The 15800-nt window shown below is 41.3% G+C and overlaps 1 protein-coding gene across 1 annotated transcript in view; it reads left to right on the top strand.

Moving 5' to 3' along the window:
- The window catches only part of tweek (transmembrane protein KIAA1109 homolog tweek), a 789520-nt gene that overhangs the window by 638380 nt on the left and 135340 nt on the right, over window positions 1-15800 (top strand). Inside the window, 1 exon segment of the mRNA XM_068348609.1 lies at window positions 294-452. Coding sequence (XP_068204710.1) covers window positions 294-452 — 159 coding nt within the window.

The following is a 15800-nucleotide window of genomic DNA, read 5'->3' as shown; positions in this document are numbered from 1 at the left end:
GTACAGTGTTCATGTTATCTCTGTATATTATTCTAGATATTATAATGTAAGATGAATGAGAGATGCAGTCTAGTAGATTCTAATGATGTGCTATTGTATCCAAATAGGCTTATGATGGTAGATTATTGGAAATTTATCATATCTGGTATCCTAATGGAATACAGGTATGCTAGCGATTGTTGTTTTTTGTAAGAACTGCCTATTACTGTATCAAAAATATCCTTTTTTTATCCCTCACTCTTATCTTGGTATCTGGGTTTCCTTACTAATGAATTATTATTTTACCTTTTAAGGCGCCACCTGTCGTACACGAGTGGTTCTTCAGATTCCTATCCGATTGATGATGCAGATAACAGTGATGTCTTTCTTTCCTCCCCCATTCGTCCCCGAACTCCAACACCAACAAACGTATCAGATACAGAAACAGAAACAATGACTATAACAAACCAGAGGTAAATATTTAGAATTTTATTTCATTGTTTTTTGGAACTAGAAAATGAATGAATAGTAATGGTAAATATTTTTTTGTTTTAACCATATATATTCTTGAGATAACCTGTAATACTGCTGTTTACATTTGTGATGGGTTTTACTTTAATTTGATTTACTTTTTTTTTTCAAGAAATATATCTTAGTTGATCCAATTTCACATATTTCCTATTTCAATATTATACATCTGAAACTGTAATTTTGTTAGATATTTGCATTATTGAAATCTGATTTGTTTTGAGAGTATTCACCATCATTATAAAATTATACATACAAATCCAGTTTTGTTTTATCTGGTTATTAAATGGCCAGTTACAAAAATGGTGAGTTAAAGGGGAATAATATGATATGTATGTTTATATGATTACAAACCCATTACTTAACCCATAGTTTCTATAAATGCATATTTTGATATTTGATTATGAATTGTGCATATGTCATTCCACATGAAGAAATAGCATCTTAAGTGGCTCTGGCAGGTTGACACCTTTGTCATTTGATTGGATTACTCTTTATGTATATTTTAACTGTTACAAAATTTCCAGAACAACTCACTACCCATTGCATATAGTTGGATAATTAACACACTAAGTATAGCCTAAATATTGTTTTTACTTGGTTTTTATCACAATATAAGTAGTTTATAATTAAATGAATACATATCAGTAAGTGTTCTGTACATATACACACATGTACACAATATACTGGACACGGTAATGCTACAGTACATTATGTAACACTACAGTACAGTAATCGCTGCCCTGACGGTAACTGTAATTTTATTCATTAGTCACCATACACTTACAGTATAACAACAAAACATTTATCTACTACTGTAATACTGTATAACACTCGCTGATGCAGTAGTATATATTACTGTAATTTATGTATAGTACTATAACTACAGTAAAGCTTAACTGTACTGTAAGTGTTCGCTGTTTTCGTTTTGGACGACTAGACTCGCCGCACACATAACCTACATTTACAATGAACAGTACTATACATGACAGTAATTCTGTACTATACAATATGTATACAATTCAAGATTAACTAAGTGTACATATTTTATACAATGACCACTAATCCTTTTCATAAGAAGTTCTACGTAGTCTTGAAGCATGATGCAACTCCTGATGCGTCAGCGTCGTTTCTTGAGCAGTATTGTAAGAAATTTCATATCACAGTATATTACTCCGTAAATATAAACAATGTCCAGGGGTACAGTATGTGCTATTGTATACAGATACATCACTTTTTTACATGAAAACATGATTCTGCTAAAAAAGATACACACTTGAAGAGACTGACGTGCAGGGTTGCCATTTCTGATGTTGAATATGCACTACATGACCTTCTAAAATATGCTAGAAAAGCGCTAAATAATTTTTTGATAAAGCTAAAATTATTTCGATAAGTCAAATTAGGAAGAAAGACTCTGGAAGGCAACCATTTTATCATATATAATATCAGTGGGTAAAGGACCATACAGTATTTCGAGATGGCGTAAAATAGCAAAACCATACCAGATAGTAAAAACGACCTAAATTATCCAGAAATGCTCCAGGTCTAGCATGAAAGGCAATGTAATGGCAACACTAGTGATGAGTCAAAGTGAGATGGGAGAGGAGAGGGAAGTAGTGTGAAGTAAGCTCAGTGCAAAGCAGCGTGCGCTATTTGAAATTGTCGTACCGCAAGATTTTTTATCGTGAATATTTTATTTCTTACCTAATTGGTAATACAGTTCTCTGTGTCGCAATTAAGTGAAATCGCGAAAAATAAGCTCGTGTAGAGCAGGAACTGACTGTAGTCTTTTTGTAAAACCTTTGCGTAGTTTTGTTTGTAGTCAGCAATTTACGTCATTGCAATAATGTATAGGTATTTATGAACCAACCTTGATGTTCATTTTGCTGCTTCTCCACCAGATCAGTTTAACCTGTTAGCATCCCCCTGGATGTCCGTGCTCCTTTCGTAGCGTCACGCTATTCACTGTTAAAGTATTTTTAGGAGTTTTCTTTATCTTCAATTATGAATTTCCCACCATATCCACAACAAATGCAAAGGAATATGTTTAATATCTTTATAAAAAGGATCCACTCCCAAATTTTTACAATTTCAAAGTGCACCTACATAAGTGAGCCCCTAAAGAATAATGTATCTTTTCGGTGTGTTAATGCAAGTTTTAGAATTTCTCTAATATTTATCATATTTCATTTGCGGAAGATAAATAATCAATATTCAATTATTCTCTCAGTAGGACCATATCATACCTTTGTATTCAATAGGTTACTTATACCAACTCTGTCAGTCTATAGCCTTCTCTAATTTCATAAAGTCTATTTTTTAATTTCAAAAGTATTACCAAGAAATGTCATAATGCGTACACGTACAGTACATGTCTTGTTCTTAAGTGATGATACGGTGTACTTTTATTTTTGGAAAAATTGACACGCTAAAAGCAACATCTGGTAATTACAGCTGCTTAGGCCCCTAAAAGCAACATCTGGCAATTACAACTGCTTGGGCTGCAAGTTTCCGAAAAGTGGCTTGATTTAAAGGGACATGCAATCTTTAATTATCATAGTGGCTTACTTGTAATTTCAGACTGATGTGTTTTTATTGAAAAAGATAGTTAAAAGGGAAAAACTAAAATGATACAAATGCTTTATTAATTATATGTTGTTTCAATTGTCAAGCACTTAGAAATTTAATCTCAATAACAGGTCTACTGATCTGAAAATTTTATTTTAGGCATGAGCTTATTTGACATGCATATGATAGTTATTGATGAAAATATACTGTCATTTAATCGACTCATAAAGGATCAAAGGAATAAAAACACGATAATTCACTTAACAATGATCTGGTTATCCTGCTCTTGAGTAGTACTGTACACTGGGGTCGTCCTTTTCTAAGCCGATTCTTGAGGTTTTCTTTGAAACGTTTGATCCACTTGAATACTGTTATCTGACTTATGTTTGATTTATGGCTAATTTCAATGGGGAGGATATAGCTACTGAAGTTTCATGTCTTTCAGCTCTAGAATTTATTTGATGTTACCCAAGATGCTCTATCATCTCACTGTCAGCTAAGCGAGAAGTAGGCTAATTACTGAATATCACCATCTGTCAACTGATAAGTTGCAGCAATGTTTCACGGCTTCTCTTCAGGCATGCCAACCTTTCAGTCAAGGAGGAGAATTTTCTTGCGTTATTATTGTTTAGGAAGTTTGTGTGATTGGCAGTCCTGACTTTATCATTCACAATTCAGAATTTTTTTTTTATTTCATGGCATAAAATAAAAAATTACGAAGATTTTACTAGTGAAGATTTTTTTTACATTTTATATTAGATATTTATTCCGTCATTAGTACAAAACAACGCTATTTATAGGGGATATTATTTTCGCCAAAGCTGAAAATCGAGCCCTAAGACTTTTAGCGAGAAATAACCATCCACCCGCTAGTTAGTGGGGGGTCATTAGTTTGTTGCCCCTCTCGCTCACACACCCGGGCTGAGTAATCACTTTTGCTTTGGCTCAGTGGATAATGGATGTTGCCGCTCTCCTCCTCCCTTTTTTACTTAACTTTACTGATTTGATAGCTTTTTGAGCTTTTTCTTTTCAGGGTGTTTGTGCTTTGTCCTTGACCGGCCTTATGCGGACTTATCCAGGACCTGAGGGCCGGTCCTGTGGGACTTCCATGTCCTCTGTTGATAAGGAACCACATTCATTGTATCCGTCCTGCCGAGGGTGGCATTGTGATCAGGATAACATTTGCCCTGAATGCTGGGAGTGGTCTGCCTCCCAGTGTAAGAGGTTTGGGTACTGGCAAAAGAAGTCCCAGAGAGACTCTTCGCCTTCGGGGTCCTCCTCAAAGTCGAAGAAGCCTAGAACATCTTCTTTGACCCCTCGATCTCTTCTCAAAGCTCCTGCTCGATCGGTCTCCCTCGGGGAATGATTGAATAGAAGAGTAGACCGGTTTACACCAGGTCAACGTCAGATTTCAAGGGACTGGACTGTTTCCCCCTAGAGAAACAGTTCTGCCCCTCCCCTTGAACAGAGCCTTCTCTTTTTCTGATGTGTTACAGGTTTGGCCTTCGCTGGGTATGACTAAATCCCTGTCGAAGGAGGCGTTGCTGGAACTCCTTAAACTTGGTGCTGAGAGGAAGCATACACCGGCTTTCCCGGAGGTGGAGCCCTTGTCACCATCGAGTGTGGTACAGCGTCATCCCAGCGTGTTGTCTACCTTGACCAACGAAAGGTCCCACCCTGAGCCTTCATCTGCTGCTGCTGCTGTCACCAAAGACTGTGCTCCCACCCCCCATGCTGAGCCAACTCTTCCGTCAGGGGTAGAGCAAAGTCTGAGGCAGGTCTCTGCAGGTGGAGATCTCTCATGTCCCAGAGAAGGTCCCCCTAGAGACATCGTTCCTGAGAACTTCCAGACGCCATTATGCCTCTCTTCTGACACCTCTCCTTGTGGAGCAGGTCTCATCTGCAGAAAAAATTTTCCGCTGCCAACGAGGTCCCAGAGCGCGTAATCCTCCTCGATGCTATAGACATACTCCTCCTGCTCCTGTCAGGAGATGTCTCTTCAGTTCCTCTAATAGACCAGCGATCTTATCTCTCACCCACAAGAAGTTCGCCTTCAGAGTCTCGTCATTCATTTACTGCTTATCACTCGTCACCTTGAGATTGTCCTTCTTCTTTTAGAGATTGTCATTTGTCACCTTGTGACTATCACTCCTCACATTTTCCCTCGCCATCGCGAGATCATCATCGACAGTCTTGCCATCAGCATAAGTGTTCTCACCTCTCGCATGCTTCTCTGGACTCTCCTTTGACCTGCTGTTCGCCAGCCTTGCAGCATTCACCAGTCACTCGTCACTAGCCAGCTGTTCGTGGTTCGTCAGCTGCTCGTCATTCTCCAGTCACTCATCACTCGCCAGCTGTTTATAGTTCACCAGCTGCTCATCGTTCGCCAGCTGCTCGTCGTTCGCCAGCTGCTCGTTGTTCGCCAGTTCACAGGCGTTCACTCTAATGCCATTTGCAGACCTCTTGGCGCTCATCTCCTCACCGTGCAACTCATCCTTGCCGTTCTCCAGCTCCTCATCATTCGCTGAATTGGTTTGCGGACTGTGGCCAGATGTAGCACGCAGACTGCCTAATGTTTGAATGCCGACCACACTCCATTTCACTACACAAAAAGAGAAAATGGTGAAATACCCAGAAATCTGGGCAAAAGGTAAACAGATAAGAGAATAGGGCACTGGACACCACCCCTCGATTTTATGCTGGGCAAGGGGACCTAGCTAGAACCTCAGTTGCTGAATATTATTCTAGTTATACCATCTTACTTATTATTGGTACATTGTAAAAGCAAGGCTTTTTAGGAAAAATACCAAATCTTTAAAATTGTTTTATTTATAATTATGTTATTTTACAGTTGTTTAGTTGTTTTAGAAATTTAGTTAGCTCATGTCCATTATCACTCAAAATTCACTTTTGTTTTCTTAGCAGGTGGCTGGCGACGGGTCCCTACATCCAATAGGGCTTTTGAATATCAAGTAGATTTATAACAAAACCTGAACTGTAGTATAAGGAAGAGATGTGACCTGAATACTGAGATCCTTGTTTCCTGTGGATAATTAATGTTATTTACTGGACGTACCCAAACCTACATGTCTGATGTGGTGCCATTGACTTAGGTTAACAACAGTGTCAGATCAAGAAAGGGCATAGTGCAGTTAATGATCCCGACAGGAAATCCTCACTTGATAGGGGTAGAAAATAGTCCCATAGTAGGGTGATATCCTTTATGATTGAAAGTGTTTACCTGCTGATTGTATTCTTGTATCAATTCAAGCTGCACTTTATAAAATACAATTAAAAGTACAATTATCTTTGACCGCCATGTAAAGCATTATGCATGCACTTGAATTTTCATATTGAAAGAAACTCCCAAGTGTGAGTAAATTTTATGGGACTGAATATTATTGTGAATTGGCTTGGCTGTGATGAAATGATACTCGTGAAGAATCTGTTTATTCTTCCAGTAATAAAAAGTTACTCACTTACCTGCCTTCAGTCAGAAGTTAGACCTTCTACATAGAACGTGGTTCGCATCCTTCAGTCTCTGAAAGGTGCTCCCTACAAAACATTACACCAGGCAATAGATTGCCACCTCACTTTGAAGACTGCATGGTCTCTCCTATGACATCACCCATTCAAGGGGTTGGGCGGAGGTAATTCTTGACTTTGTTTATGAGTATAGCTAAGAATCAAAATCCTGGAGTAGCGGATCCTAGATTATGGCCCTTCCGGATTGGGAGTCTTCGTACTCTAACTGATAATCCTGATCATATGTTGCTATGCCCAGTAAGGAGTTTGAGGTGTTACCTCAAAAGAACAATAGCAGCTTGCCCCTGAATGTCAGCACTTTTCATCAATATAGGGAAGTTAAGAGGAGGGTCTCAAAGAACACTACTTGGATTCAAAGGGTCATTGACGTGTGGAAGCATCAGTCGACCTTCACCGCCCACTACCTGCAAGATGTGACTCACAGGAACATGGAGATATTCTCTATTGGTCCTATCCTGGCTGTACAACAAGTGGTTTAAACACCTCAGGCTCCTTGATGCACAAGTACCAGAGGGTTGATGGCAAAGGTTACCTGGGATTAGTCTGGGATGAATGCGTAAGAATGACTGGCTCTTTCTTTCTTTCATCTTCCCCTCTCTTGGGGAATCAACATCCTGTTTCCTCTGCAAAGCTGGCCTCACCTAGCAACAGGTAAAACTATTTTCCTTGTGTAACCTGGTATTAAAATAGTACTTGTTGCATCCCCATACTCCTAGCAAAGGGGGATTGGGTAATGTCTGTGGTACCCTTGGAAGATTCCGACGACTAAGAACTCTTGCCTAGATAGTCACATTGCTAGTATCACAAGCAAGTAGCACAAGCAAGTAGCTTGCGTAGACCGCTGGCTTTACATAGCACAGTTTTAGCAAGGTGTAAGGTTTCTTCTAGTTATGTGCAGAGCACGTTTGGGTTAAACCCCGGGTCAATGCCAAGGAGCCAATTACATGAACTTCCACCCTCCTAAGGGGTGCATTGGTTTATATTTGTGATGGAATAAATGACAAATTAGGAGGGAATTTGTTTTTTTCCTAACGAGACAAACCTGTAGCTATTTATACAGATTGGCCCGCCAGCACCTACCCTCCTAGTAGTCTTGCCTCTAAGCAAAAGTGGTTACTCAGCTCAGGTGTGTGAGTGAACAGGATAGCAAACACTCCCCTCGGTCCCCCCTACCTAGCGGGTGGGTGGGTAACCCTCGCTAAAAGTCTTATGGCTCATCTTTCAGTTTTCCGAAAGTAATATCCCCTATAAATAGCTACAGGTTTGTATCGTTAAGAAAAATTCAAATACCAACTATTTTCAAATTTGTCATATTCTTGATATATGTACTGATTTGCTCTTATAATTTAAAAGGTTTATAAAAGTATAGAAATGATTCTTTTCACTTGTGAATGATAATTAAAGTACAGTGTCATCACTTGTGAACATGATTGTACTACTTCCTAACTTGGTGATCTCACGCCCAAAGGAAATGACATCAGAAAAGTTTAGGATGCATTGCCTCCCCTCAAGTACCTGTAGTTGAAGTATTAGTAACAGCAAAAGCATTTGTCATAGTTGAGAAGTCTTCTCAATCTCCTTTGCTTTAATACACACAGTGAATATCTTTTTTTCAATATTAAACTTACCCGATGATCATATAGCTGTCAGCTCTGCTGCCCGACAGAAAAAACCTACGGGCGGAATACGCCAGCGATCGCTATACTGGTGGGGGTGTACATCAACAGCGCCATCTGTCAAGTAGGTACTCAAGTACTCGATGTCAACAAAGAACCAATTTTCCCTCTGTCGTGCCACTGGCAAGACCTACTAAATACGCCGTCCCTAACTGGATTTATTTTCACAACGATTTGGTGAAGTACACTATTCCAGTTTTGAGCTTTCGCTATGCAGGGGTTTTTTCTTCATTTCAAAACTTGAACTCGTTTTGGATAGATTTAATTATGGTGACGAAGAGAGTATGGACTCTCTTTCACTTTTAAATGGCCGACCCTTCCCTTAGACGGAAGTGTGTTTAGGTTTTTGGTAATTTTGCTTAACACGTTATAGATCCATTTATTTTATATCTCTCCGCCTTTTTAGGCCTCTTCGGTTAACTTTCCAATTATTATAAACTTATAAATTTTTTATGTTTGTTTATATGCGACCTTTCCTAATAGTAGGCGGTCCTAACTTGGAACCGAAGTTAATTAACATTGAGCCCGTTATATCGTATTTAACCTTTAAAGAAGTTAATACTTTTTTAATTTTAATGTTTTATGGAAGAATTTCTTTGATAGTCTCGTACTGTTTTCAAAGATGACCTAACGTTTAGTTTTTAGTCTCCGCAGTTGTTGACGTTCAGAACGTTCAACTTGCGCTCTATCGTTACGATAGAGAGAGAGTGTATCACGGTTTCACTTTGCAGTAAGAGTAAACCGATTCTAGCGTTTCGTTCATTCTTTCTTAGCTTAAATGGTTTAAATTCTAAATAAAGGAACTTTTTATTTGGGAAACCTTTCAGTTTTTTCCTTTAGCAAATAACATGTTTTAACGATATATAATTGGGCTCTTCTCTCAGGTGCTAAATCAAGAGAGAAGAGAGAGAGAGATAGAGACGGAGGGAGAGAGAGGAGAATAAACGTTTCGTTCAAGCGGGTAACGTTGTTCTCGTTTTTTACTCTTCTCCCTAGTCGCTGTAGGGGAAGAAGGTAAAACGTTTCTAGGGTTTTATTCTTGTTCCCAGGCTTTATGCGGTGAGAGATTGTAAACGTAGTTTATTTGATCTAGTGTTTAGTCTCTTTTCCAGCCACTGAATTCTTTATCTTTATTTATGTTTTTCTGTTGCATTGTAAAACTGTTTTCGCAATTACTACCTTTTAATGAAGGATAGGATTGCGTGTTTCAGGTAGAAATCAGTTAAAGTTTCGATTTCAGTGAAATAAGTGCAAACAGAAAATCAAAAGTGATAAAGTGATATGCGCAAAGTGTTACAGTGTTGCGTCCGAGGGTTCGTCTGTTCGTGCCAGTTGTTCACCTAGTCCGGGACCTCTTACAAGCTCCCAAGCCCAGGGGAGAAGTAATGTCGAACGACTTATGGGTTCCACAGGCCTTGATCGACGAACAGACGTTTTTCCCTCCGTGGTTTCGGGCGTATCTACACACGTTTGCCGACGTGAGATCGCCCCACCCACACAAAGACGAGAGAGCCCATTTATTCCTCGTCTGCGGAAGAGGTTTCTCGTAAGAAACCATGGACCAAATCTTGCAGCTTTTAAGTGCAAGTCGGTCCCTTCCGCGCAAGTCCAACGGCCTAGGTGTAGCCACTGGGTCAGTTCGGACTCGCTGCAGTCATCCGACGACTGCACACCTCCCAAGAGAGGCAAGGTGGTACCGCAACAGGCAGTAACTCCGTCTGTTGCCGCACCAGCTGTTTTAGACCCTCAGTCACAACGGACAGTAGCTCCGTCTGTTGCCGTTTTTTGTAGGCCCTAAGTGGTCTTTACTGCAGTCTATGCAGACTCAGTTAGCTGCGGTTATGCAGGAGTTTCGTGCGGAGAAGGTTGACACTGCTCTCGTTAGCCTACAACCTACCACTGTTGTGCGCCCAGCTCACGCTGAGGCTGCCTGCTCCTACACTCCGGTTGCGGAGAGCTCCACCTCCGATGCGCAATCGACCCTGCCAGACGCATGTTAACGTTAGCCGACGTGCGGCTCCCTCCGTTAACATGCGTGAGCTACCGCATCAGCAGTGGGAAGGTGGAGTCAAGCTGCCGTGTTTTGACGCGATGCGTTAGTTTCCGCAACCCACGGCAGTCCCCACCACGCACCACCACTCCGCTTTGGTTGTTGCCTGCTCCCACACTCCGACTGCGGAGAAGGTTGACGATGCACCCGTTTGCCTACAACCTGCCACGGTTGTGCGCCCAGCATGGCTGCCTGCTCCCACACTCTTGTTGTGAGAGCTCCTCCACCCATGCGCAGTCGACCCTGCCAGACGCATGCTGACTCCCACAGACACACGGAGCACTCCGTTGCCGTGCGTGAGCTACCACAAGCTGCCGTGTTTTGACACGGTGTGTCAGCCTCCGCAACCCACTGTGGTTACCGCCACTCGCCCGCAGCAGACTAGTCAGTCAGGAGTTGAGGCTTCCCCACACAGCTTTGGTTGTTGCCAGCTCACAGACTGTCAAGCAGTTACTTGACGTTGCCTTCTGGTCTGCTACTAATGCACCAGTGCTGTATGTCCTCACGCACCTGTTGTGGTTGACAGTTCAGTTTTTGACAGTTCACAGACTGTCAAGCAGTTACATAACGTTGCCTTCTGGTCTGCTGCTTTTGCACCAGTGAGACCCTCACTGAGATAACCTAGCTTTTCTCGGACATGGTTCCTGTAGATGAGAAAGTGCTGTTCTCCCTCCTTCTGATATTCCTTTGAGGACTCTGTCATTTGGAGAGGAGCCTTAAGCTGCTTAGCCTCCTATGGACTTTAATTAAAGCATAACAAGGCTTCCAGGGATGGTAAATGGTTCCGCTTCAGTCGCTAACCCCGTCTGTTGCCACACCTGCTCCCATAGACCCTAATGGGCTTTGTTGCAAGACATGCAGTCCAAGCTTGTGTCCTTGATAGAGGATTTTTTTTACGGAGAAGAACCTTCTAGCCAACAACCTTCCTACCGGTTGGTTGTACGCCCTGTTGACGCTGAGGTATCCTACTCACGTCCGCCAGTTGAGATGGTTCCTCCACCGGTGCGACCCAGTGTGGGTTGCCAGTCGCACGTTGACGTTAAGCGACTCTCGGAGGTGGTTGTGGACGTTCAGTGTGTCTCTAGGAAGACGTTCAACAACCAGCAGAGGTGACTTGTTGTGACGCAGTGCGGCAACCTCAGCAACCCTGTAGGGGGTTGACTGCACAACCCAGACAGTCTAGACAGTTTCGGGTTGACGCTGTACTTCCTCGCGTCCCCATGGTTGACAGTTCACAGACTGTGCAGCAGTACCATGATCTTGTGTCCGGCTCCGTCACGCATCCACCAGTGCGACCGGATTCAGCGAGTCAGACGTTGCCCACTCCGTTGCCGTTTCCTCATCAGTTTCGGATGAGGAACCCTCTGATGAGGACATTGCTGAACTAGACGATCAACCCCCAGCCCTGCTATCCATCCAGAAGATGCTGAAGAAGGAACACTGCCCTGTCAGGCTGTGGATGAGTCTGGTTAGGACACTGTCATCCGTGGTTCAATTTGTGTCACTTGGAAGACTACACCTCCGTCCTCTTCTGTATCATCTAGCTTTTCACTGGAAAAGGACAAGACGCTAGAAGCGGTCTCGATCCCGGTTTCCGGAAAGATAAAGTCTGGTCTTACTTGGTGAAAGGACTTTATCAACCTTTGAAAGGGTCTTCCCCTGACTGTTCAGACTCCCAACCACGTTCTCTTCTCGGACGCATCGGACGTAGGCTGGGGTGCGACATTAGGCGGTAGGGAATGCTCGGGATTATGGAACTCGAGTCAAAGGACAATGCATTTCAACTGCAAGAAGCTTCTGGCAGTACGTCTGACCTGGAAAAGCTTCAGGTCTCTCCTTCAAGGCAAAGTGGTGGAGGTGAACACGGTCAACACCCTGCTTTGACGTACATCTCCAAGCAAGGAGGGACCTACTCTCTGACATGGTACGAGTTCGCAAGAGACCTCCTCTCCTGTTCAACAGGTCTAGACTTTTCACTAGTAACGTGGTTCATCCAAGGCAACTTGAATGTCATAGCAGATTGTCTCAGTAGGAAGGGACAAATAATTCCAACATATTGGACCCTCCACAAGGATGTATGCAAGAGACTTTGGGCCACCTGGGGCCAGCCAACCATAGATCTCTTCGCAACCTCGATGACCAAGAGGCTCCCAATACTTTGCTCACCTATCCCGGACCCAGCAGTAGTTCATATAGATGCCTTTCTACTAGATTGGTCACATCTAGATCTATATGCATTCCCTCCGTTCTAGATTGTCAACAAGGTACTGCAGAAGTTCGCCTCTCACGAAGGGACAAAGTTGACGCTAGTTGCTTCCCTCTGGCCCGCGAGAGAATAACTCACCGAGGTACTTCGATGGCTAGTAGACGTTCCCAGAACACTTCCCCTAAGGGTGGACCTGCTACGTCTGCCACGCGTAAAGAAGGTACTCCAAGGCCTCCACGCTCTTCGTCTGACTGCCTTCAGAATATCGAAAGACTCTCGAGAACTAGAGGTTTTTCGAAGGAGGCAACCAGAGCGATTGCTAGAGCAAGGAGAACATCCACCCTTAGAGTCTACCAATCGAAGTGGGAAATCTTCCGAAACTGGTGCAAGTCAGTATCCGTATCCTCGACCAGTACCTCTGTAACTCAAATAGCTGACTTCCTCTTATATCTGAGGAAAGAACGATCTCTTTCAGCTCCCACTATCAAGGGTTACAGAAGCATGTTGGCATCAGTCTTCCGTCACAGAGGCTTAGATCTTTCCAACAATAAAGATCTACAGGACCTCCTTAAGTCTTTTGAGACCACGAAGGAGCGTCGTTTGGTTACTCCTGGTTGGAATTTAGACGTGGTTCTAAGATTCCTTATGTCAGACAGGTTCGAACCACTTCAATCAGCCTCCCTGAAAGATCTCACCTTTAAGACTTTTCCTGATATGCTTAACCACAGCTAAAAGAGTCAGTGAGATTCATGCCTTCAGCAAGAACATCGGATTCTCATCCGAAACGGCTACATGTTCTACAACTTGGTTTTCTAGCCAAACACGAGCTGCCTTCTCGGCCTTGACCAATATCGTTCGATATTCCAAACTTATCGTATGGTTGGAAATGAACTAGAAAGAGTATTATGTCCTGTAAGAGCTCTAAGTTCTATTTTAAAAACCTTTACGAGGCCCGTCTGAAGCTTTATGGTGTTCAGTTAAGAATCCATCTTTGCCTATGTCAGAGAATTCTTTATCCTATTTTATCAGACTGTTAATACGAGAAGCTCATTCCCTTCTGAATGAGGAAGACCAAGCTTGGCTGAAGGTAAGGACACACGAAGTTAGAGCTGTCACAACTTCCGTGGCCTTTAAACAAATAGATCTCTGCAAAGTATATTCGACGCAACCTATTGGAAAAGCAAATCAGTGTTCGCGTCTTTTATCTTAAGAATGTCCAATCTCTTTATGAGAACTGCTACACTCTGGGACCATTCGTAGCAACGAGTGCAGTAGTGGTGGGGGCTCCACCACTACAATTCCCTAATTCCAGAACCTTTTTAATCTTTCTCTTGAAATATTTTTGGGTTGTCCGGAAGGCTAAGAAGCCTTTCGCATCCTACTTGATTTGGCGGGTGGTCAAAATCATTTCTTGAGAAGCGCCTAGATTAGAGGTTTTGATGAGGACCTTTAGTATGGGTTGCAACCCTTCATACTTCAGCTCCTAGGAGTCGCTCAGCATCCTATGAGGATCGCGAGGCTCAGTAAGGAAGACGTACTTAAAAAGGCAGAGTAATTGTTCAAGTCGTCTTCCTTACCAGGTACTTATTTATTTTATGCTTGTTATTTTGAATAACTGCTAAAATGAAATACGGAATACTTAGCTCATAATAATGTCAACATGTAATGCTGGTCTCTACCCACCCCCCTGGGTGTGAATCAGCTATATGATCATCGGGTAAGTTTAATATTGAAAAATGTTATTTTCCTTAGTAAAATAAATTTTTGAATATACTTACCCGATGATCATAAATTAAAGGACCCACCCTTCCTCCCCAATAGAGACCCAGTGGACAGAGGAGAAAATTGGTTCTTTGTTGACATCGAGTACTTGAGTACCTACTTGACAGATGGCGCTGTTGATGTACACCCCCACCTGTATAGCGATCGCTGGCGTATTCCGCCCGTAGGTTTTTTCTGTCGGGCAGCAGAGCTGACAGCTATATGATCATCGGGTAAGTATATTCAAAAATTTATTTTACTAAGGAAAATAACATTTTAATAATAATGGCCAGCAGGGACTAGAAAGATAGGACTTTCAGTAAGTTAAATAGTGCTGTCCTCATGTTGAGATACAAAAATTTTCCTTCGAAATCTTACAAAATTTAGAAAATTATTAGATGTTTCATTCCTATTTCTTCATACTTTATTTTTATTACTAAATTCTGTTGTATTGATCTATTGATCTTTCAGGTAATGATGTATTCCATAGATTATTCATTAGGTTCCAGTAAATATTCACAAAGTTAATAAGAATGTTTCACACATATACTGTATATTTCTGTGCATAAAACAGCCTTCAGATAGATGAGGTAAAAATTTAGGGCACATTTTAATGAATTTACATCATATCTGCTTTATAAGACAAATGGTAAATTACAAAATCATCAGTATACAGTATGGGCTAGCTTTTATTGTATACTTTGAAATCCAAAATAAATTATATAAAGATGATTTTGTATCATGCTTTTGGTAAACATGCCTTTAAAACTGAAACCATTGCTTTTTTATGTTCCATCACCAATCATCTGAGTATCAGTTAGCTTTTGCAGCAGCTGATATCTTACCCAGTATTGGTCATATAATGATGTTATTATTAATGTTGTTTTACTTACTTTATCCCTAGAAATTCAAAATACCTGTAAATGAAATAAGAGCGATGATATAGCATGTTTTTCCTAAAAACGTTGTCCAAAACAGGAAACCTTGTTTTGCTTTCATTTCATTATCAAGCATAAAGAAAAAAACGAACACATTTACACATGCAAGTGATAGTTAATGATACCAAGAACTTTTAGTAATGATGATGATATAGATATTTTACTGGCCATATTCCTAAAAATTCATACATGTCACATAACAGAAAAACCATTTGGTTTGCGTTTAGTCAATATAACAAATTACTGCTAATGACAGCATGATGGGACAGGGAAGATGGTGCAAGATTGGAGAAAGAGAGAAGATAATCTAAATCCAGGGGGATTTTTATTGAAAAAGGAATATTGTGCTAATCTAAATGTTATTACTACCGTCATTATCAATACCATTTAAATTATCAAAAGGTTAAAGAAAAAGAAAGATAAAGGTTACTGAGAATGTAACCATAACCTAATGTTTACATTTTGTCAGCTGGCCTCGCGTAGTTAGTTGATTTAAATGTTATTACAGTAATTTGAAAGGTGAATATTGTTTGGTAACCATTATT

The sequence above is a fragment of the Palaemon carinicauda genome, chromosome 24 (genome assembly GCF_036898095.1).
Source record: "Palaemon carinicauda isolate YSFRI2023 chromosome 24, ASM3689809v2, whole genome shotgun sequence".
Lineage (NCBI taxonomy): Eukaryota > Metazoa > Arthropoda > Malacostraca > Decapoda > Palaemonidae > Palaemon > Palaemon carinicauda.
Note: the sequence above shows the minus strand (reverse complement) of the source record. Positions and strands in the feature narration are given on the sequence as shown.